At 44.1% G+C, this 24,298-nt stretch overlaps 1 protein-coding gene across 2 annotated transcripts in view; it reads right to left on the bottom strand.

The window, feature by feature from the left end:
- Window positions 1-24,298, bottom strand: part of LOC115152394 (calcium/calmodulin-dependent protein kinase type 1D) — a 48,457-nt gene that overhangs the window by 6,578 nt on the left and 17,581 nt on the right. Inside the window, exons 2-6 of one of the 2 annotated variants that reach the window (XM_029697231.1) lie at window positions 9,910-10,041; window positions 2,935-3,009; window positions 1,970-2,108; window positions 1,769-1,895; window positions 707-782 (exon numbers count right to left, since the gene is read on the bottom strand). In XM_029697231.1, the coding sequence (XP_029553091.1) occupies window positions 707-782; window positions 1,769-1,895; window positions 1,970-2,108; window positions 2,935-3,009; window positions 9,910-10,041 (549 nt within the window). The remainder of the gene's footprint in view (window positions 1-706; window positions 783-1,768; window positions 1,896-1,969; window positions 2,109-2,934; window positions 3,010-9,909; window positions 10,042-24,298) is intronic. The other variant, XM_029697233.1, reaches the window with a different exon arrangement.

The following is a 24,298-nucleotide window of genomic DNA, read 5'->3' as shown; positions in this document are numbered from 1 at the left end:
ACTGTCTTCTTGGTAAGCAACTCCAGTGTAGGTTTGGTCTTGTGTTTTAGGTTATTGTCCTGTTGAAAGGTGAAGTTGACTCCCAGTGTCTGTTAAAGAGTGGTACTCAGTGATGTGTTTTGTTGGATTCACCCCAAACATAACGCTTTGTATTCAGGACATGAAGTTAATTTCTTTGCTGCAGTTTTACTTTAATGCTTTATTGCAAACAGGATGCATGTTTTGGACTATTTGTTATTCTGTACAGGCTTCCTTCTTTTTCACTGTAATTTAGGTTAGTATTGTGAAGTAACTTCAATGTTGTTGATCCATCCTCAGTTCTCTACTATCACAGCCATTCAACTCTGTAATTGTTTTACCTCTCTGGTCTTTGTGGTTGAATCAGTGTCTGAAATTCACTGCACGACCTTACAGATAATTGTATGTGTGGGGTACAGAGATGAGGTAGTCATTCATAAATCATGTTAAACACTATTATTGCATACAGAGTGAGTCCATGCAACTTATTATGTGACTTATTAAACACATTTTTACTCCTGAACATATTTAGGCTTGCCTTAACAAAGGGGTTAAAGACATTTCAGCTTTTCATTTTTTTAATTAATTTGTAAAAATATCTAAAAACACATCATTTCACTTTGACATTATGGGGTATTGTGTCTAAGCCAGTGACACAAAAGAAAATAAGTTTTTATGAGGTACTTACAGAATGTAAGCGATGACTCCGATAGACCAGCAGTCCACTGCTTTGCTGTAGGGCTTCTGAGCCAGAACCTCTGGGGCTGTGGAGAACATCATAAGGTTCAGAGGGAGATTTAGAACATTGAGGCCTCGCCTTTACAATCCCTGTGTTGAGCTTGAACTGACACTAGCATAGTGTGTTCCGAACATACTTGTGTGGATAGGAAATAAGGCTTCTTCCACATGAACCCCTAAGTAAACAAGGACACAGGGAGAACCAAAGCTCTGTTGCCGTATGTTCTTATGGAGTGTTTTCCAGAAACCATCCACTACTTCACCACTGTATATACTAAACTCATATTCATTTTGTTTGGGTGAGGTTTCCTCCGATCAAATTAGGCAAATTCTGTTTAGGTTAACTCAGAAGTCGAGATATGTTTAGATTATGTCACTACGGCAGACTTCCTTATGTCATGTCTTCCTTCCATTTTACCTAATGAAACCCATAGCAGGTTGTACTGTCACACGTTGCACTATATCTCAAGTAACCCGTTAAGGGCGATAAACTGTAACAAGGCTCAAGATTCAAGTCCTGGTCATTTCATGTTCATGAATGCTGCATTTTACCTAATGAAACCCATTGTGGGTGGTAACCGTAAAAAATAAAAAGTCTATACTTTACTCCAGCATACCCATTACGGGCGGTAACTATAGAAACAAGGTAGCTTTATTCTCATCAGGGGAATTCAGCAAAACACGGTTGCTATATTCACGTCAGGGGAATTTAGTGAAGTGTCATCCTATTTGCAACACACCTGTTATTGTTTTTGCATTTCCACTTCCTTTTGTGTGTGTTGCACTTGAATTCAGTAGTGTCTACGAATCACATGATTATGAAGGCATAAATGAAAGCATGTATACTTTCTGTTGCATTTCCGTAGTTTTGTCTTTGTGATGCACTTGTCTATTCACATGATGTATTAGGTCAAGTTTCATGTTTGGTGTGGACCCCAGGAAGAGTAGCTGCTGCTTTGGCAGTAGCTAATATGGATCCTAACAGCCCAGAGGGTAGAGAGAACAGCCTCACCCACATATCCTGGTGTCCCACAGGCAGTGGCCATCACGTCTCCTGTCCCCTCCATCTTAGACAGACCAAAGTCACTGATCATGATCTTGGCCTCATCACGGGGGTTGTAGTAAAGCAGGTTCTCTGGCTGAGAAAAGAAACAATCAGTATTGGGGGAATAAGAGATTTGAGCTCCGTGTATGTGTGCGTCTCACTCAGTACCTTGAGGTCTCTGTGTACGATGCCCATAGCGTGGAGGTAGTTGACAGCGTCAAGCACCTGTTTAATGAGCCTGCTGGCGTCCATCTCTGTGTAGAAACCCTTCTCTACGATGCGGTCAAACAACTCACCACCAGACACCCTGAGACAGAGACAGAGGTTTAGTCAATCTAACCCAAGCGTAACCCTAGCTTCATGTCTATATCCGGGTTCAACTTCAACCCTAACCTTAACCCTGGCTTCATGTCCAGCTCCTGGTTCAACCCTAGCCTCAACCACAACACTAACCCTTCACGATGCAGTCAAACACCTTCCGTCCAGATACTCGGAGGAGATTGAGGACTGAATTAACCTAACCCTCACTTAGGGCTGTTTTCCCCAGATACTTAAAACACATGTAACCCTAATGAAGCTTCGTGTCGAAATGTTGGGGAATAAATTATTGCGTCGGAGCTAGCGTGCAGCTTTATCTTTTCTTTCAAAGTTTTCAGAGACACTTCATCTTAGTCCTGAATTAAAAGGCTATTTCAATAGAGATTCTCCATTGATCATGCCTTTTTTAAAATCAGTCAAGGCTAAATCCATGTCTGGGAAAATGACCCTAGAGACTCTTTTTTTAATGAGTCTTTCGCCAGACTGTGTTCGCTACAGTGTTACAACCACGACACAAAAAGAAACATAGAAGCAACTCTTTGGGAATGCTTACATCCATACAGGTTGCTTTTGTATAGCCAAGGCCAAAAACGCACCTCGATAGCCCTTGAACGCTTTACATGATACGCTATCACAGTGATTGATTTGGACCAGTGGCTCACACGGATACAGAGTACCGGCACTTCCTGTTTTCTACTGCGCAAGTACAGACACCTCTTCTAGAAATATGAACTCCGGTCCTGCATTATCAGAAAGACAGACGGACATATACGAGATGCAGACAGACAAAATGGTGGTTGAGGTACTGTACTCACAACTGCATGATGAGGTATAGGTGGTTGGAGCTCTCGTAGATGTCCTCCAAAGCCACAATGTTCTCATGTTTTATCCTGAAGAGGGGAAACAGTATATTTAATTGACTTACCGTTCTGCTAACCTCTGACCATTTCAATGCACAGCACAATAATGCCCAATTTCCTCACCAAATAGTTTTATTCATTACAACAAAGCAATGTCAGTCCCAAACAGCACCATATTCCCTACAGTGCACTACTTTTAACCAGTCCCATTTGAAACGCAGCTCTTTTCATGTTAAATTGCTTTGAATCATCAAGTGTTTTCAATATTCTTTCTGTTCTCAATAGGCCATAGAAAAAAATCTGTGTGTGAGCGTGGGTGAAAAGTGTGTGTGTGTGTGTGTGTGTGTGTGTGTGTGTGTGTGTGGTTGTGTGTCTGGTGACAAGGCAGACAATGAACTTGTTGAAACCTCTACTTCAGTGTTTCACCAGCAGCAAGGAGAAATGTCTGAATCCCAAATTGCACCCTATTCCCCATATTGTGCCCTACTTTTGACCAGAGCCCATTGAGCTACATAGGGAATAGGGTGCTATTTGAGACACACAGAAAGAAAGTCCCTCTGCTCAGAGTTCTAACTAATCATAGGGTGTCCACCCGCTCTGCCCATAGTGGGTAAAAAATGGACTTGGCGATGAAATTTCACTTCCTTACGTTATAAAACACACTTTACCAAGACAAATATGATAATTCATGTTCTGAATCGTTGAGTGGGGTCTTTCTCTGACATATAATAAACATTTTATCCAAAAAGTCAGATTTCGTAACCTAATACATCCCATAATAAGCAACGAGCTCTGTTGATAGCGGTGCAGGTTTCTCGTAACAACTTCAGTCAATTTTACATTTTGTGGTCGTTGTCTTTAAATTTGTTTCCACGGGTCGCAAAAGGCAAAATCTGTGTGACACGAGCTGAAGTCAATGTAAAAGGCTTTGAAAATAGAAAGCTTAGTATGCGCTCAGAAATGTTAGAAAAACAGGAATTTTAAATCATTCTGAAAAGTGCATACAGTACTAAAATATGAAAACACTACATGTCATGTCTCAAAAATCGATATCCATCTTACCTCTAAATTGTTTTATGTCCTACAGATTCGAGAAGAAATATGAGAAGTTTATTTAAAATCACTCAAAATTATGGCAAAGCATATTCTGTAGGAGGGGTTAATATGAATTTCTAATATTTCACAAGATTTATATGAATCGAGTCATGAACATATAGACTTTGAAATTAACATTTGGTTGCTCCCTTCCTATAGGCAGAAACTCAAACAGGAAGTACCCGTGCTAAGACTATTCAACGCTGGTCTGACCAATCGGAATCCACTCTTCAAGAAAGTTTTGATCACGCGGACTGGGATATGTTCCGTGTAGCCTCCGAGAACAACATTGACAAATATACTGATATGGTGACTGAGTTGATCAGGAAGTGTATAGGAGATGTTGTACCCACTGTGACTATTAAAACCGTGACCATCCTAACCAGAAACCGTGGATATATGGCAGCATTCGCGAAAAACTGAAAGCGCGAACCACCGCATTTAACCATGGCAAGGTGACTGGGAATATGGCCGAATACAAACGGTGTAGTTATTCCCTCCGTAAGGCAATCAAACAGGCAAAATGTCAGTATAGAGACAAAGTAGTCGCAATTCAACGGCTCAGATATGAGACGTATATGGCAGAGTCTACAGATAGTAACGAAATACAAAAGGAAAACCAGCCACGTCACGGACACTGACGTCTTGCTTCCAGACAAGTTAAACACCTTCTTCGCCCACTGTAAGGATAACACAGTGCCACAGACGCGGCCTGCTACCAAGGACTGTGGGCTCTCCTCCTTCATGGCTGATGTGAGCAAGACATTTAAGTGTGTTAACCCTCGCAAGGCTGCCGGCCCAGACGGCATCCCTAGTCGCTTCCTCAGAGCATGCGCAGACCAGCTGGCAGGAGTGTTTACGGACATATTCAATCTCTCCCTATCCCAGTCTGCTGTCCCCACATGCTTCAAGATGTCCACCATTGTTCCTGTTCCCAAAAAAGCAAAGGCAACTGAACTAAATGACTATTGCCCCGTAGCATTCACTTCTGTCATCATGAAGTGCTTTGAGAGGCTTGTCAAGGATCATATCACCTCTACCTTACCTGACACCCTAGACCCATTTCAATTTGCTTACCACCCCAATAGATCCACAGATGATGCGATCACCATCACACTGCACAGTGCCCTATCCCATCTGTACAAGAGGAATACCTATGTAAGAATGCTGTTCATTGACAATAGCTCAGCATTCAACACCATAGTAAGTACCCTCCAAGCTCATTTAGCTTGAGGCCCTGGGTCTGAACTCCACCCTGTGCAACTGGGTCCTGGACTTCCTGACAGGCTACCCTCAGGAGGTGAAAGTAGGAAACAAACCTCCACTTCGCTGATTCTCAACACTGGGGCCCCACAAGGGTGCGTGCTCAGCCCCCTCCTGTACTCCTTGTTCACCCATGACTGCGTGGCCACGCAAGCCTTCAACTCATTTATCAAGTTTGCGGACGACAACAATAGGCCTTATTACCAACAATAACGAGACAGGCTACAGGGAGGAGGTGAGGGCTCTGGGAGTGTGGTGCCAGTAAAATAACCTTTCACTCAACATCACCAAAACAAAGGAGCTGATCGTGGACTTCAGGAAACAGCAGAGGGAACACCCCCTATTGCCATCGACGGGACCGCAGTGGAGAAGGTGGAAAGCTTCAGCGGCGTACACATCACTGACACATTGAAATGGTCCACTCACACAGACAGTGTAGTGAAGAAGGCGCAACTCAGGAGGCTGAAGAAATTTGTCATAGCACCTTAAACCCTCATAGATGTACAATTGAGAGCATCCTGTCAGGCTTTATCACCTCCTGGTACGGCAACTGCACTGCCCGCAACCGCAGTGCTCTCCAGACACATCACCGGGAGAAAACTACCTGCCCTCCAGGACACCTACAGCACCTGATGTCACAAGAAGGGCAAAAAAGATAATTAAGGACATTAACCACCCGAGCCACTGCCTGTTCACCCCACTATCATCCAGAAGGTGAGGTCAGTACAGGTTGGGACCGAGAGACTGAAAAACAGCTTCTATCTCAAGGCCATCAGACCGTTAAATAGCCATTACTAGCACAGAGGCTGCTGCCCTAAATACATACACTTGAAATCACTGGCCACTTTAATAATGGAACACTAGTCACTTTAATAATGTTTACATATTTTGCATTACTCATCTCATTTGTATATACTGTATCTTAGTCTATGCCGCTCTGACATTGCTTGTCCAAATATTTATATATTCTTAGTTCCATTCTTTTAGATTTGTGTGTATTGTTGTGTATTGTTAGATATTTCTTGTTAGATATTACTGCACTGTTGGAGCTAGACACACAAGCATTTCACTACACCCGCAATAACACCTGTTTAACACGTGTATGTGACCAATACAATTTGGATTTGATTTATAGGATATTCCCTCCATCGCGACACTGCTGCCCAGTTGAAGAGCTTGTGATCTCCATGCAGCACCACAGCACCATTCGCCTTCAGAAAAGCCCCCCTCAGCCTCAGAAGATGCCCTTCTGGAGGCATGCATTCATTGTCATTATACCCCAATATAGGCCTATTTGCCTACTAGCCAAATAAAGCGCAAAACATGCATGATGCGTGCAACTCGTCAATTCAACATCTAATTAATCCTTCATTCAGTTCAGTCAGTCAGTCAGTATGTCATTTGTTTGAGTTGCAATAGGAACTAAATCAAAGAGAATAGAACATTCTCACCAGTTTGTTTATTGAAAAGTTCTTTAGCCCATTACTTTAATAATTCAACGTTTGATTTAGGCATATCCAAATCAAAAAAATTGGCCTTCAACTTGTAGGCATTGCAATTTAGGCTATCATTTTGGGTACTGGTGTCTTGCAGAATAATTTTAGAACTCTATTTGTGTTTTCTAACCGTTTTTATTATATGGCTCGCGTTAAAAAAGAGACCCTAGCTCACAGGTTTCTAAATACATCCTCTAAATGTTAAACAAAATTGTTGAAGAAGCACATGCTGTGGCTGATCGGGAAAACAGATCTGGCAATAAGAATAAGCTATAGATGGTCTTGACCATTTGGGACCCCTTGGCTATTTCGCTCAGGACAGGTTACAGCCAAGACTTAATCAATATTTTGTTTTGTCTCATTTATTGAAATGGATACATGGCCTCTGCGCGATGGGGCTGTGCAATGAAAATGGCTATAACAAGCCTACATACAGAGTGGAATTCATTAAAAAAACAATCAAATGCCTAATACAAGGCCTAGAGTCCGTTCTCCCAAATACATGAAAAAGTGCGATTCATTAGGTCACATGATCACCATAATAGCTCCACGCGGCTATAAAAACAAATGATGCAATTATATGGCCATTAAATAACACAACAGCATGGTATATTTAGATAGTAAATATGATTTAGGCTTACTCTGCTATCTATTTTGCAGTGCAGGTGGTTATTCTAGACAAGGCTCTTCTGTGTCTTTACCATTCTCACACAAGTCATTTGCTGAAGGCCCAAGCCTATACTACGCCATCTACTGGTGTAACGTAGTTATTGAATGCAGTTCTAAAACAAGCTCTAGACTTTTCATTTGCAAATTAAACCGGAAGCTGCAAAGCAACTCTAATGTCTGGGCAAGAGTTGCTTGATTAACTAGTTAACTTCGACTAGCTACGTTCAGTTCATGTCCTTTGCAGATGGCACATTACTGAATAAAGTTTGTCCGCATAAAAAAGATCTGTCACCGAGTAAAGGGAGAAGTAAAGTAAGAATTGAACGTGTAAATATTCATTAATAGTTGTAACATAGATCTGTAAACGTACAAAACCCTATTTCAAAGTTTACGTTTTATGTTTCTTGCATGGTTTTTCTCACGATCCTAATGATATGTACGTTCAACCTTTTGACAGGTATTTCGCTCCATACCTACAGCTGAAGTCGGAAGTTTACATACACCTTAGTCAAATACATTTAACTCAGTTTTTCACAATTCCTGACATTTAATCCTAGTAAAAATTCCCTGTCTTAGGCCAGTTAGGATAACCACTTTATTTTAAGAATGTGAAATGTCAGAATAATAGTTGAGAGAATGATTTTTCAGCTTTTATTTCTTTCATCACATTCCTAGTAGGTCAGAAGTTTACATACACTCAATTAGTATTTGTTGGCATCGCCTTTAAATTGTTTAACTTGGGTCAAACGTTTTGGGTAGCCTTCCACAAGCTTCCCACAATAAGTTGGGTGAATTCTGGCCCATTCCTCCTGACAGAGCTGGTGTAACTGAGTCAGGTTTTTAGGCCTCCTTGCTCGCACACACTTTTTCAGTTCTGCCAATACATTTTCTGTAGGATTGAGGTCAGGGCTTTGTGATGGCCACTCCAATACCTTGACTTTGTTGTCCTTAAGCCATTTTGCCACAACTTTGGAAGTATGCTTGGGGTCATTGTCCATTTGGAAGACCCATTTGCGACCAAGCTTCAACTTCCTGACTGATGTCTTGAGATGTTGCTTCAATATATCCACATAATGTTCCTACCTCATGATGACATCTATTTTGTGAAGTGCACTAGTCCCTCCTGCAGCAAAGCACCCTCACAACATGATGCTGCCACCCGTGTGCTTCACGGTTGGGATGGTGTTCTTCGGCTTGCAAGCCTCCCCCTTTTTCCTCCAAACATAACGATGGTCATTATGGCCAAACAGTTCTATTTTTCTTTCATCAGACCAGAGGACATTTCTCCAAAAAGTACGATCTTTGTCTCCATGTGCAGTTGCAAACCGTAGTCTGGTGTTTTTATGGTGGTTTTGGAGCAGTGGCTTCTTCCTTGCTGAGAGGCCTTTCAGGTTATGTCGATATAGGACTCGTTTTACTGTGGATATAGATACTTTTGTACCCGTTTCCTCCAGCATCTTCACAAGGTCCTTTGCTGTTGTTCTGGGATTGATTTGCACTTTTCGTACCAAAGTACGTTAATCTCTAGGAAACAAAACGCGTCTCCTTCCTGTGAGGTATGACGGCTGCGTGGTCCCATGGTGTTTATACTTGCGTACTATTGTTTGTACAGATGAATGTGGTACATTCAGGCATTTGGAAAGTGTATGTAACCTTTCGACTTCAACTGTATACTATGTACCTGGTTTAGAGTAGCTAGTGAGGTAACTTTGGTCAACTCCGGATAACCGAGTGGGGAAAAAGGTGCTTATGCATTGATAAACACATTAAAGGTGGCATCAACAATAAGTAACACCATTGCCTGCTGAATTTGTATTTTGATGTTGGCACAAATGATAACTGAATCGCCCATGGATTGGTGTTTCAGTATTGTCTCAATGAAGAGTCCGGCATTCAACATGCACACGCAGTTACAAGCCTGCGAGAGAGTGGCAGGCGGATGAGCAATATCCACCGTCGTAATATGGATGAATCCTGAGCTAGAATGTGAAGCTAACTGAAGCTGGTTTGCTTAAGAAAACCCTGAGTAAATCTAGCTTGCATTGTAGTATACCACTCTGGTGTCCAAGCAACAAGGTGTGGGTCATCAGAACACTAAAACACCATGGAAAAGAGATAAAATGAGGGGCCTCCTTCAGAGAGACAGGTGGGTGAATGACGGGCCTCCTTCAGAGAGACAGGTGGGTGAATGACAAGCAGGAGGAGTGTATGTGTGCTGACGTCGGTGACCTGAACAGTGAAACCTGTTAAACTACACTGCTGCTTCAGGGTCATTAGATAAAGGACCAAGAGAAACAAGCACTGGCGAGAAGGAAGAGAGAAAGCCAGGATGGCAGAGTCGAAGGATGGCAACCGTAACCAAGCAACTACTCCCCCCTTGATCCCCCTCAGGGCGCCCGGTACCTACTTCCTAAGCACGGCGATTTCATTCTCAATGCTGGTCTCTTTTCCCTTCAGTGCTTTCTTTGGGATGCACTTCACTGCAACCATCTTCCCTGTGGCCTTCTCCCTGGCCATGATCACCTCAGAGAACGCACCACTGTGGAAACAAAGGGAAAGGGAGATAAAGATAGGGGGGGGGGGGAGAGAGAGGGGTAGTGTTAAAATGGCGCCGGAAGAAATGGCAGCAGTTTTACGGGCACCCAACCAATTGTGCTGTTATGCGTTTTTTTTCTCTTCACGCTATTTGTAACTTATTTTGTACATAACGTCTCTGCAACTGTATCTTACGGCAAAAAAAGAGCTTCTGGATATCAGGACAGCGATCACTCACCTCGGATTAGACAAAATATTTTTTCTTCAACAAGGAGGAAGCACAGGACATTCTCCAAACACCTGACAGGGCCAACATCCCCGTTATTTGCAATAGGAGGAGACGCAGGTATAGAGGACACGGAGCGGGACGCCTGGTGAGGTCCCGCAGGAGGCGAGTGGGAAAGCTGCCGTTACCGTCAATATTACTCGCCAACGCGCAATCATTGGACAATAAACTAGATGAGGTACGATCACGAATATCCTACCAACGGGACATCAAAAACTGTAATATCCTATGTTTCACAGAATCGTGGCTGAATGACGACATGGATATTCAGCTAGCGGGATATACGCTGCACCAGCAAGATAGAACAGCACACTCCGGTAAGACGAGGGGGGGCGGGGGGGGAGGGGGGGGGGGGTGGTGGTCTGTGCATATTTGTAAACAACAGCTGATGCACGAAATCTAAGGAAGTGTGTAGATTTTGCTCACCTCAAGTAGAGTATATTGTGATAAATTGCAGGCCACACTACTTGCCTAGAGAGTTCTCAGCTATACTTTTTGTGGCTGTTTATTTGCCACCACAATCAGATGCCGGCACTAAGACCGCACTCAGTCAGCATGTACTCTGTATAAGGAAATAAGCAAACAGGAAATCACTCACCCAGAGGCGGCGCTCCTAGTGGCCAGAGACTTTAATGCAGGGAAACAAATCAGTTCTACCAAATTTCTATCACCCTGTTAAATGTGCAACCAGAGGGGGAATAAAAATTCTAGATCACCTGTACTCCACACACAGAGATGCGTACAGGCAACATTCGCACTGAGCTAAAGGGTAGAGCTGCCGCTTTTAAGGTGCGGGACTCTAACCCGGAAGCTTACAAGAAATCCTGCTATGCCCTGCGACGAATCATCAAACAGGAAAAGCATCAATACAGGGATAAGATTGAATCATACTACACCGGCTCCGATGCTTGTCTTATGTGGCAGGGCTTGCAAACTATTAGAGATTATAAAGGGAAGCACAGCCGCGAGCTGCCCAGTGACACGAGCCTACCAGACGAGCTAAATCACTTCTATGCTCACTTCGAGGCAAGCAACACTGGGGCATGCATGAGAGCATCAGCTGTTCCGGACGACTGTGTGATCACGCTCTCCGTAGCTGACGTGAGTAAGATGTTTAAACAGGTCAACATACACAAGGCTGCGGGGCCAGACGGATTACAAGGACGTGTGCTCTGGGCATGTGCTGACCAACTGGCAGGTGTCTTCACTGACATTTCAACCTGTCCCTTATTGAGTCTGTAATCCCAACATGTTTCAAGCAGACCACCATAGTCCCTGTGCCCAAAAACACAAAGGCAACCTGCCTAAACGACTAGACCCACAGCACTCACGTCTGTAGCCACGAAGTGCTTTGAAAGGCGGGTAATGGCTCACATCAACACCATTATCCCAGAAACCCTAGACCCACTCCAATTTGAATACCGCCCAAACAGATCCACAGATGATGCAATCTCTATTGCACTCCACACTGCCCTTTCCCACCTGGACAAAAGGAACACTTACGTGAGAATGCTATTCATTGACTACAGCTCAGCGTTCAACACCATAGCTTAGTGATGAGCTTTGAGGGTACTAAGGATCCTGGGACTAAACACCTCCCTCTGCAACTGGATCCTGGACTTCCTGACGGGTGGTGAGGGTAGGTAGCAACACATCTGCCACGCTGATCCTCAACACTGGAGCCCCCCATGGGTGCGTGCTCAGTCCCCTGCTGTACTCCCTGTTCACCCACGACTGCATGGCCAGGTACGACTCCAACACCATCATTAAATTTGCAGATGACACAACAGTGGTAGGCCTGATCACCGACAACGACGAGACAGCCTAAAGGGAGGAGGTCAGAGACCTGTCCGGGAGGTGCCAGAATAACAACCTATCCCTCAACGTAACCAAGACTAAGGAGATGATTGTGGACTACAGGAAAAGAAGGACCATTCTCATCGACGGGTCTGGAGTGGAGCAGGTTGAGAGTGGAGCAGGTTGAGAGCTTCAAGTTCCTTGGCGTCCACATCACCAACAAATTAGAATGGTTCAAACACACCAAGACGGTCATGAAGAGGCCACGACAAAGCCTATTTCCCCTCAGGAAACTAAAAAGATTTGGCATGGGTCCTGAGATCCTCAAAAGGTTCTACAGCTGCAACATCGAGAGCATCCTGACTGTTTGCATCACTGCCTGGTACAGCAATTGCTCGGCCTCCGACCGCAAGGCACTACAGAGGGTAGTGCGTACGGCCCAGTACATCACTGGGGCTAAGCTGCCTGCCATCCAGGACCTCTACACCAGGCGGTGTCAGAGGAAGGCCCTAAATATTGTCAAAGACCCCAGCCATAGACTGTTCTCTCTACTACCGCATGGCAAGCGGTACCGGAGTGCCAAGTCTAGGACAAAAAGGCTTCTCAACAGTTTTTACCCCCAAGCCATAAGACTCCTGAACAGGTAATCAAATGGCTACCCGGACTATTTGCAAATTGTGCCCCCCCAACCCCTTTTTTACGCTGCTGCTACTCTCTATCATATATGAATAGTCACTTTAACCATACAACCATGTAGATACTACCTCAATTGGCCCGACCAACCAGTGCTCCGGCACATTAGCTAACCAGGCTATCTGCATTGTGTCCCGCCACCCACCACCCCCTCTTTTACGCTACTGCTACTCTCTGTTCATCATATATGCATAGTCACTTTAACCATATCTACATACTACCTCAATCAGCCTGACTAACCGGTGTCTGTATGTAGCCTCGCTACTTTTATAGCCTCGCTACTGTATATAGCCTCGCTACTGTTATTTTTCACTGTTGTTTTTATTTCTTTACTTACCTATTGTTCACCTAATACCTTTTTTTGCACTATTGGATAGAGCCTGTAAGTAAGCATTTCAGTGTAAGGTCTACACCTGTTGTATTCGGCACACGTGACAAATGAACTTTGATTTGATTTGAGAGAGACGGAGGCGGTAGAGAGAGGAAATGAAAGAGAGAGTACCTAGGTCAACTTGGACTGTTCTGAAGGATCATGCCATTGCCCCGACTCCCCAATTACCCTCTGGACATCCCACATCTCCTGCCAAGTCACCACACCTTAACTCCCTCTGATAATCACCGTTCCTCTGGTATAAAGTAGCTTGTGTTTCCGTAGTGTTTGTTCAGTGTGTGGTGGCATGGGGCGGCCCAAGTCCCTTGTTGGGCGTCCCTCACTCTTAGGTAAGTGCCCTTTATGTGTATGGAGAATTGTACAATGCTAACGTTCTAGCCTGTATGTTTATTGCCAATCAGACCGTTTATGATGCTATACTTTCCTTAGAATACTTCCTATGTTGTCTTGTATATCCTGTTCCATAGGTATTGCAAAATGTCCTTTGTTTGGTTAGCATGCAACCTCCTATCATAATTTGTATCACAAACTTACCTACCAGCCTTACAAGCCATGTCCTTGTGCTGTGCCTTCTAAAGCTAGTTAATAAAAACCCTGAATTGATCGTGTAGCCAGCTTCCTCCATTATCTCTCCTCCCCACTCTGGCTAGCCCTTTCTCCTGCCTATACTCGTGCTTACTCACTATATTCCCTTTACTTTTGTGTCATTTTCTTCTGTGTTCCCTGCTCTTTAACCACACAACACAAATAAGTGCCTGAATGGTTAGTCATTATCATACACAGATACACCCCTATCCACCACCATCCCTTCACACACACAGAGCAACCTCCGTGGCACTGCTGTTTTTAAAGCCTTGGCTCCTGTCGAGGGTCTATTATAGGGACGGACCACTGGCTGTAGGCCAGCGGCTCAATACCTCCCCACCCCACCGCAAAAAGACGGGGTCTCAGCTTATTGAGAGTAGAATTGTAGAATACACCAGGAGCAATGTGGAAATGTGCATCAGCAGTTTATTTTATGTCAGTCACTGAGTCACTCAATTAGCCCACGTCAGCATTTTTTACATTTTATTATTGGAAAGTCTAGCCAGCTATCTAAACTTGTAATCATGGTCGAATTAGCAACCGTGGGGCTCCCATTGATTTTGCTACTCACACTCACTAAGATATGTTTAAAAACGGCAAGCATTCCTCTCCACCCTGTGGAGAAATGTGTGTAGAATGGCAGGAAATTCGTTAGAAAAACAGCTATTTCTTTTCTCCGCCTCATGGCAAAATCAAATCAAATGTATTTATATAGCCCTTCTTACATCAGCTGATATCTCAAAGTGCTGTACAGAAACCCAGCCTAAAACAGCAAGCAATGTAGGTGTAGAAGCACGAGTATAATTGCATCAAACCTGCTTTAAAACTGCAACATTTTCTCTATGCCCCATGGCAAAATATGTAGAATTGCAGGAAAGTAATTAGAAAACTTTAACTGTCAAGAGGAGGGCTACTAAAATGTTTTGATCGCAAGGTGTGTGTGTGTGTGTGTGTGGGGGGGGGCACCCAAAAGGCAAGAGCTGACTCTGACATGTGTGGGTATGTGTGGGTATGAATGTGCGTATGCAGACCTGCGAGCCACTGTGTGTGTGTGTGTGTGTGTGTGTGTGTGTGTGTAAATCGGCTCCTTTCAGCAGGCTCTAAACTCAGCTGTAGTCGGCCTGCTAAACCTCCCCTGGTCATCAAATCCACGCTAATCCTGCTCTCCCCTACACACTCCATAGATCATAGATACAGTAACACCCACACACACACACACACTCCACAGCAACAGGCTGGCCTCTACAACCATCCAATAACCCTTCTATAACCCTCTACCATCTTCTCTCTGCTGCAGCACTGAGACTTTAGTGAGAAAGAACTTCTGACTCATACGCAGCTGAGTGAATGTAATGTGTGTGTGTGTGTGTGTGTAAGGTGTTTCGTGCATGTCTTTACCAGAGCATTGTATAGTTTGCACTATGCTACAGTCAGAGTGAAAGGAACACAATGATTAAAACCACAGGAAGCTTGGAGGGGATGTTACAACGCACAGAAGCAGGCGTTCACCACACACACACACACACACACACACACACAGTTAGAAAACGGTTGCTGCAGTGCATTCTACCTTCACCTCACACAGGGTGAGCCAGCATCATTTCCTGCTGGTAACTGCACGGCAGAACGCCGCAGAGACTTTTGTCTCTCTGCCACTACATGACACACACACACGGTACATGATACACAATAGGGGCTCCCACAGTATAGGCAACTCATTATGGGTGGAAGTTGGGACGCATCTTTTCTTGCGGTTAAAAGAAAACATTTGTGCGTACACACAGTCAGAGGAGAGAGCGACTACGTTTAAAAAAATAAATAAATTACTTGACACCTTATGTGACCTACTCTAACCCGTTAGACTATAATCCAAGGTGTGAGCTGGAACGTAAGCGCAGCATTAATTGAGGAGAAAAGCTTCATCTAAATTTGGCTTGAGTAAAACTCCTTTCAATCCATTAGTGGATTTAAAAATGACAGCGTGGCTCCACGAACTGGCTTTGACCCAGTGTCACAATCTCGTGTGTTATCAGTGTGTGTATGTCGTAGACTAGTTTGCTTTCACCTTGAGCGCTTTACTGCCATGAATACACTGACTCTCTTTAGCTCTGCTTTCGTGGAATAAGTAGCTGATTAGCTCCTAGTCGGTTACCTCAAAAAGGTCCTTCCTTTTGAATAGGCACTTCCCTCTGTGAGCCACACTTGCGGGATAAGAAATCCTGTCTGAGACCTGAAGACTTATGTTGGCTTCCCGAGCTAATGCCTAGGCTTTAGCGGAGTGGCCTAACCCAGTCTTGTGACACACGAGATCCCGTTTCAAACCCCAGTTGGGTCACATCGCTGTGTACGACTTGAGACCAGGCTAAGATGCTAGCTAAGCTGGCTAATGGGCATTCCTTCTCTGTGAAACCCATTCCACAGCTGCTGCTGTATGCAATAAGCCTGTAACAAGACACCCAACCCATCCAGTACTCTGAGGCTCAGGGCACTCAAAGATGAAAAGCACTTGCACTTTCTAAGGTTCTTTTAGCGAGGAAATGTTTAAAATGTAACTTTAGAGAAAGAAAAACCTGAGACGGGTGCAGTGTGATGGTTTTTATTTTCTCTAAAGAGCACGGGGGCACTAGCATAATAAACCATTGGCAATTATGTGAATATAGAGTGAGTTGATGTAAATGTTAAAAAGTGCGGAGTGGTTTTGGGGGTCACGGGGGTCGAGCTAGGCTAGAGTTGGTGTGTGTGTGTGTGTGTGTGTGTGTGAGTGAGAGAGCGCGTGCCCTCGTCATGGCCTGTGCCGCTGCTGTAGATTCTGAGTCAGAGTAAATCACAGAGAATCATGTTGTGTAAGACGCATTACTGCTCCGCTTATATCATCTATTGGATGGAAAGTCACTGCTAGCTAGGCTAGATAATCCAGACGGGGTAGAGCATGTACTGGTCTAATGGAATTAGAATTCCCTTTAGGGGTTGAGTTCATGGTCATCGTTCAGCTGCAGAACAGCCGACGGACCACAACCTTGCTTGAGTACCGTCACTGGCGTCCTTGTCCCGTCAGGACTATTCCGTTACCAATACACAGTGTCCTATGCCAACATTCACCAAAACAAGCGACGTCTAAGGCGCATAATATGTCATGTCTCTCCGGTAGAAAATGACAAACCGACTCAAAGCGGCTGTAATTTAGTCAGGATCACAAGGAGACGATAACGATATTATAAGCGGACATGCATGCTTATGACAGGTCTTACAATGTATTATAACTGAATCATAATAGCTGCAGGCTAAAGTGTTGCCAAAATTCCCTCAAAGTGGTGATTACTGCCATACCGTCTTGCAGCTACATCGATACTAGAGGAATGTCAAAGTTGGAATCCATTGCGGTGAAACTGCCATGTCCGTTTGCGATATTACATCAACAGACAATACTTCAAGCAACGAACACTTTTATTCCCTTGGACAGTACTGCGCGTGCGTCACAACAGCAGAGTATGTACTATGATTTGAACATTTTATTTTACTACGTCGCTAGATGCTCATCTCCTTCTCAAAAACAATAACAAAATGCGCCTGGGGCAACCAGTGGCACCTACGTGTTGGTGTACATGCTGTGATGAGCTCTCATGAATTGAACCCAACACCGTAGGCTACACTACAGTGTTATGCCAACATTCACCAAGACAAGCAAAAGGCCCCATCTGATCATAAGACAGCTGATTGACTTTGTATTTACAGAAAACAGAGAGTACTTGAGACTGGCAATGTGACATAGGTTTTCATAAGCGTGTCAATATACGACGTGAATCAGATTATGATCACTTTAAAACAGGCATTATACATACTGTACAGCAAATTCTGTTTCGCAAAATGTTGCCTCTATAAATCCTGAGAATAAAGTAACATTCTCTCATACTGATAATTACTAACACAACTTCTGTCCAGTGTCTGCTACTGCATCAACACGGACGTTAGGCCTGCATGTTGTTGTTATGAGCACTGGCTAGGGCCTGGGGTTGCTTTCCTGGAATGTAAGCTCTGTGCTCGGCTCGCCAGACTCTTGATTAAATGAGGGAAATAATCATTCTAATCTTTCTTTCCTGGAGGTTAGTTCGGGGGGGGGGGGGGGGGGGGAAGAGAGAGAGAGAGAGAGAGAGAGAGAGAGAGAGAGAGAGAGAGAGAGAAAGAGAGAGGGGGCGGGCGAGAGGGGGCGTGCGAGAGAGAGGGAGGGGCGGGCGAGAGATGAGGGACGGGAGGAGGGAGTGGAGAGAGAGGTAAGGAGGGCGGGTGTGCTAGGAGAGAGAGAGGGAGGGAGGGTGTGCGAAGAGAGAGAGGGAGGGAGGGTGTGCGAGAGAGAGAGGGAGGGGAGGTGAGTGACGACGAGAGAGAGGGAGGGAGGGAGGGTGTGCGAGAGAGAGAGGGAGGGAGGGAGGGTGTGCGAGAGAGAGAGGGAGGGAGGGAGGGGGTGCGAGAGAGAGAGAGAGGGAGGGAGGGTGTGCGCGGAGAGAGAGGAGACAGAGGGAGGGGAGGGGAGGGTGTGTGCGAGGAGAGATGAGGACGAGGAGAGAGGTAGTGAGAGAGAGCGAGAGAGATGATGCGAGGAGAGAGAGAGAGATGAGAGAGAGAGAGGGAGGACTTGCTGGCATAACTGGGGGCGGGTTGGCGAGAGAGAGAGAGAGAGGGAGGGGGGGTGGTGTGCGAGGAGAGAGAAGAGAAGGGAGGGAGGAGGCCGTGTGCGAGAGAGAGAGAGACGGAGGGGAGTGCGGAGAGGAGAGGAAGGGAGGGTGGGCGAGAGAGAGAGGAAGGGAGGGTGGGCGAGCGAGGGAGGGTGGGCGAGCGAGGAGAGAGGAGGGAGGGAGGGAGGGTGGGCGAGAGAGAGAGGAAGGGAGGGTGGGCGAACGGAGACTGAGGAAGGAGGCCCGTGGGCGAGAGGAGAGCGAGGACGCGAGGGTGGGCGAGGCTGGCGAGGGGCGAGGGGGGGGGGGGGAGCGAGGAGAGAGAGCGAGAGAGAGAGCGGGAGGGCAAGGAGAGACAGAGAGACGGGGGCGAGAGAGCGGGCAAGAAAGAGAGACTGAAACTCACCAAAATCTATTCTAAAGATTGCGGCTAAGCCTGAAATTCCATGTAAGTGTCCGACTGTTACTGTTTTGATACGGGCAATTACTGCCCACTCTCCTCTCTCCACAGATAGATAACTGTCCCTCTGCTCTCTCCACAGATAGATAACTGTCCCTCTGCTCTCTCCACAGAAAGATAACTGTCCCTCTGCTCTCTCCACAGATAACTGTCCCTCTGCTCTCTCCACAGATAACTGTCCCTCTCCTCTCTCCACAGATAACTGTCCCTCTGCTCTCTCCACAGATAACTGTCCCTCTGCTCTCTCCACAGATAGATAACTGTCCCTCTGCTCTCTCTGGCACACGCCAACCCCCTGCAGCTGTACTGGGGCTTTAGAGGGCTCTGTGGGGCTGTGGTGAAGACAAATGGGCAGTCTTCAATAATGGCTATGTACTGAAGGATACATTTTAAATGTGATTTGAATGGTTTGTCATTACAATAAATAACCTATTAAATAGCGTATTAACCTTTCAATATGATAAACTAACATTTGTTGCATAAACTCATTCATTTTCCATTCTAAATTCAAATCTGCTGCTGATGGATCTGTCTGAGCTGGATCTGTCTGAGCTGGGCCTCTCTGAGCTGGGCCTCTCTGAGCTGGGCCTCTCTGAGCTGGGCCTCTCTGAGCTGGGCCTCTCTGAGCTGGGCCTCTCTGAGCTGGGCCTCTCTGAGCTGGGCCTCTCTGAGCTGGGCCTCTCTGAGCTGTGTGTGTGTACAGTGCATTGGGAAAGTATTCAGACCCCTTGACTTATTTCACATTGTTACGTTACAGCCTTAATCTAAAATAGATTAAATAGTTTTTCCCCCCTCATCAATCTACACGCAATACCCCATAATGACGAAGCAAAAACAGGTTTTTAGATTGAAAATAAAAAACAGAAATGTCACATTGACATAAGTATTCAGACCCTTTACTCAGTGCTTTGTTGAAGCAACTTTGGCAGCGATTACAGCCTCGAGTCTTCTTGGGTATGACGCTACAAGCTTGGCACACCTGTATTTGGGGAGTTTCTCCCATTCTTCTCTGTCATGTGCCTTTTACTGGGGAGTGGCTTCCGGCTGGTCACTCTACCATAAAAGGCCTGATTGGTGAAGTGCTGCAGAGATGGTTGTCCTTCTGGAAGGTTCTCCCATCGCCACAGAGGAACTCTGGAGCTCTGAGCTCACCTCCCTGACCAAGGCCCTTCTCCAGTTTGGCCAGGCGGCCAGCTCTAGGAAGAGTCTTGGTGGTTTCAACCTTCTTCCACTTAAGAATGATGGAGGCCACTGTGCTCTTGGGACCTGTCATGGAAAATTGCAAGATTATGTTATAATGGTTGTTTTATTCGACAGAATAGAGTATTCTGTTAACTATTGTGTGTGTTAACTCTACTGAGGATGGGCCTCTATGAGATAACACTGACGGAAGATTTATGATGTCTTTGGGTGATAAAACCTAAAGAGCATTTGAGAGAACATGAGCTAATGGTTCTGTTCTATACCGTACCAGGAACGAGATTAGAACCTCGTCTTAGGGACCAAACTGAACGGTAATTTATAGCGAATGCTATCTGGCTAAGGGATACTCCTTTCTCAATTATGAAGTCCCTTTGTGAACTGTTCCTAAGATCTGTGGTTTGTCATGTAAGTTGAGAGGGGTGTATCTTGGCTATAAAAGATCTTTGTACTTTTCTGTTGTCACTTTTCAATGGAGCATCATTGAAAGTCAAGTGCTTTTGCAAAGCTCTTATTATTAAAGATGTAGTTTAAGTATAACTCTGACTGGTTTTGTGAAGTTTGTAACTCTCCTCATTTGGTAATGCAGAAATTAGCCACCACAGACCTTCAATGCTGCAGAACTTTTTGGTAACCTTCACCAGATCTGTGCCTTGGCCCAATCCTGTCTCGGCGCGCTACGGACAATTCCTTTGACCTCATGGCTTGGTTTTTGCTCTGACATGCACTGTCAACTGTGGGACCTTATATAGACAGGTATGTGCCTTTCCAAATCATGTCCAATCAATTGAATTTACCACAGGGAGACTCCAATCAAATTGTAGAAACATCTCAAGGATGATCTATGGAAACAAGATGCACCTGAGCTGCATTTCAAGTCTCATAGCAAAGGGTCTGAATACTTATGTAAATAATGTATTTGTTTTTATTTTTATACATTTGCAAAAATGTCTAAAAACCTGTTTTTGCTTTGTCATTATGGGGTATTGTGTGTAGATTGATGAGGAAAAAAAACAATAATCAATTTTAGAGTAAGTCTGTAACATAAAATGTGACTCATTTCAGGAAACTAGGCGTATGTCACAAGTCTACTTCACAGAGAGCCATTTGAACACTTTTTTAAAATAAAATAATTTTGGGGGGCAGAAATGCCCCCAAAAACTGGAACATGTGAATTCTGGAACATGTGAATTTTCATGTGTCTTAATAACAAACTTGTATGCCATCTGTAAATACAAATATAATTATTAAATTACGAACCTTGTTGGTTTAGTCACGGAAAAAAACAGCTACCTTCCCGGTAGCCATGATTGGCTGAGATAATGAGTGGGCTGGACATGCCAAGAGATTAATTCGGATCGGTCTGCCATGTAGCATGCTTCTATTTATAATGAGCTGGTCAGTATGTGTATGTAATCCTTTATAACACAGCTTTTTTTTAAAGATATGATGTAGTAGAAATGCATAAGTGTTGCTCTCCACTTTCTGGAGGACCGAGTTTTGAAATCAGTGGAATTAGAGTATGATAGCTAAAGTGAGTCGAAAAGAGAACAGACAGAAGGCTGGTGTTGTATAAAACACCTGTCTCCGGATTACATCTTCAAACTAAGGGCAACCATAGCATCCGTGACAGAGGGAGAAGCGTCCATACATGTGTACGGTAAGAGAGTCTAGCAATGCATTGCAATACATTCAGATTGACTTTCTGACAAAATTAGAAATGTCTTTCTCATTTCAAGTTAAAGTTTACTGTTAGCTAGCTAGTTAAGGTTAGCTAGCTATCCAGCCAGCTAACGTTAAGTGTATGATCTGCGTAGTAACATTTTTTATCTCAGGGTCCATTTGCATTGCTAGTTATAGCCTAATGTTAGCTAGTTTACATTGAACCTGGTTGGTTAGCTACCTGCAGATTCATGCAAGGTAGTAACGAGTTGGGGTGATGCTTCATTGTTTAGGTAGCTACATGTCTTAAAAGACTCCACTATGCAAGTAACTATTTCAATAGAATGTTTGTGTTGTCACTGTGACAGTTGTTGCTAGACGTAGCTGGTAAATTCGCTTTGGTTATCTACTCCGATTTCAGAGCACTTGTCTTTGTGTGCCAGAGCGCAGAATAACTGACAAATTTACAAATGCTCAACACCCTTTGAATATGGCCGGTGTCAGTAAACGTTGGCAAAAAAGCGTAATTAAATTTGCCAGCAGCACAGTTGCAGTCAGCAACGCTTTGGATAACATGAAAACACCCTAACCAGCTCTGCTAGGATGAGTAAAATGGTCAGATTGAACTGTTCTCTCATTTGTGTCTGGAAGAAGCTAGCAAGCTAGCCAATGTTAGCCAGTTAGCTTGACTGCTGCTGTTAGGTCAGAACGCTCGGATCAACGCTACTCCTTGGCCAGAGCGTCAAGTGTGCTCTATGAGCGCGGAACACTCGGAATTCACCAAAGGCAAATCTGACAAACGCTCTGAGTTTACGAACACCCAGAACACACTCTGGCACTCCAGATTAAATTTACGAACACACCCGTAGTATATACCAGACTTTAGGTCTTGAAATCTTTGGTTGCTTAGTACATAGCCTCACATGTGAATCCTTAAAGAGATGGGTGGGGTTAAAGCGTAAGAGGGTGTGAATGATGCAGAATGGGTGTAGACAAAGAAGAACTCTCCAGTAGGTACCAAAACACTCAAGGGTCATTTTCTCAAAAGTGAGGTTACAGGTTTATCAACTTTCAAAGCAGAATTACTATCCCCATTGTTCCCCAACTGTAGTGTATGATATACCATTTTCTAGCAGTCTTTACTTTTATCCATTGTAAAAAACATTGGATATTTTGCCTCAAGACCGAATCGAGACGGTCGGTCACAAATGTGGAAAAAGTCAAGGGGTCTGAATACTTTCCGAATGTACTGTAAATGATGTGTATGTATTATGCAGGCATCTGATCTGAGCCATAAGGGAGACTAAGCATCTACAATATCAGATTGGGGGGCTGCAATGTAGCCTATTTGAAAATCACCATCATGTTTAGAAATCACCATCACCCACTAATAAAACGTGTCATTTTTGCAGATTAAGTGTTTGAGCTAGTCATTTATCAATATTTATCGTTTACGAATTAGGTATGACATAGCCAATGAATATGTAGCACAAGTTTGGATTTCACCCTTCTCAAAATGAAAAAATTGTGACCTTATTTTCTTCTTCCACATTGGCCATGCAGTGCGCCACGTAAAAGTGATTCTGCATTATGAATTTATCAAAATTACCCCGTATATCTAAAAATGACAATATAGACTGATTGTTTAAAGCAAAACTACCAAAACTGATGGTGAATCTTAACAATTGAAATAAAATCTATTGGAAACACTGTTCAGCAAGTATAGCCAAATGAGAGTTGTTTCTGGTAGCTTACTTTTATTCCGGGAAAACAATTTTCAACAGCCCATAGATACCAATAACCTAGCAAATTACATAGTGTCTTCAGAAAGTATTCATACCCCTTGACTTATTCCATATAATATTGTTGTGTTACAGCCTGAATTCAAAATGGATTAAATATATATTTTTCCCTCGCCTATCTACACACAATACCCCATAATGACAGTGAAAACGTATTTTTAGAAATGTTTGCAAATTTACTGAAAATGAAATACAGAAAACTAATTTACGAGTCAATATATGTTACAATCCCCCTTGGCAGCGATTACAGCTGTGTGTAACTAGGCCACTCAGGAACATTAAATGTTGTACAGTATATACCAGGTTTTTCCTCTGGGGCTTTGCCTGTGCTTAGCTCTTTTCCATTTATTTTCATCCTAAAAGAACTCCCTAGTCCTTGCCGATGACAAGGATACCCATAACGTGATGCAGCCACTGTCATTTAGGTTAGTATTGTGGAGTAACTACAATGTTGTTGATCCATCCTCAGTTGTTTTCTGCCATCACAGCCATTAAACTTTGTAAGTGTTTTAAAGTCACCATTGACCTCATGGGGAAATCCCTGAGCGGTTTCCTTCTACTCCGGCAACGAAGTTAGGAAGGATGCCTGTATCTTTGAAGTGACTGGGTGTATTGATACACCATCCAAAGTGTAATTATAAATTCATCATGCTCAAAGGGATATTAAATGTCAGCTTTTTGGGGTTTTTACTCATCTACCAATAGGTGCTCTTTT

This window comes from Salmo trutta, chromosome 17 (assembly GCF_901001165.1).
Source record: "Salmo trutta chromosome 17, fSalTru1.1, whole genome shotgun sequence".
In the NCBI taxonomy this organism is placed as follows: Eukaryota; Metazoa; Chordata; class Actinopteri; order Salmoniformes; family Salmonidae; genus Salmo; species Salmo trutta.
Note: the sequence above shows the minus strand (reverse complement) of the source record. Positions and strands in the feature narration are given on the sequence as shown.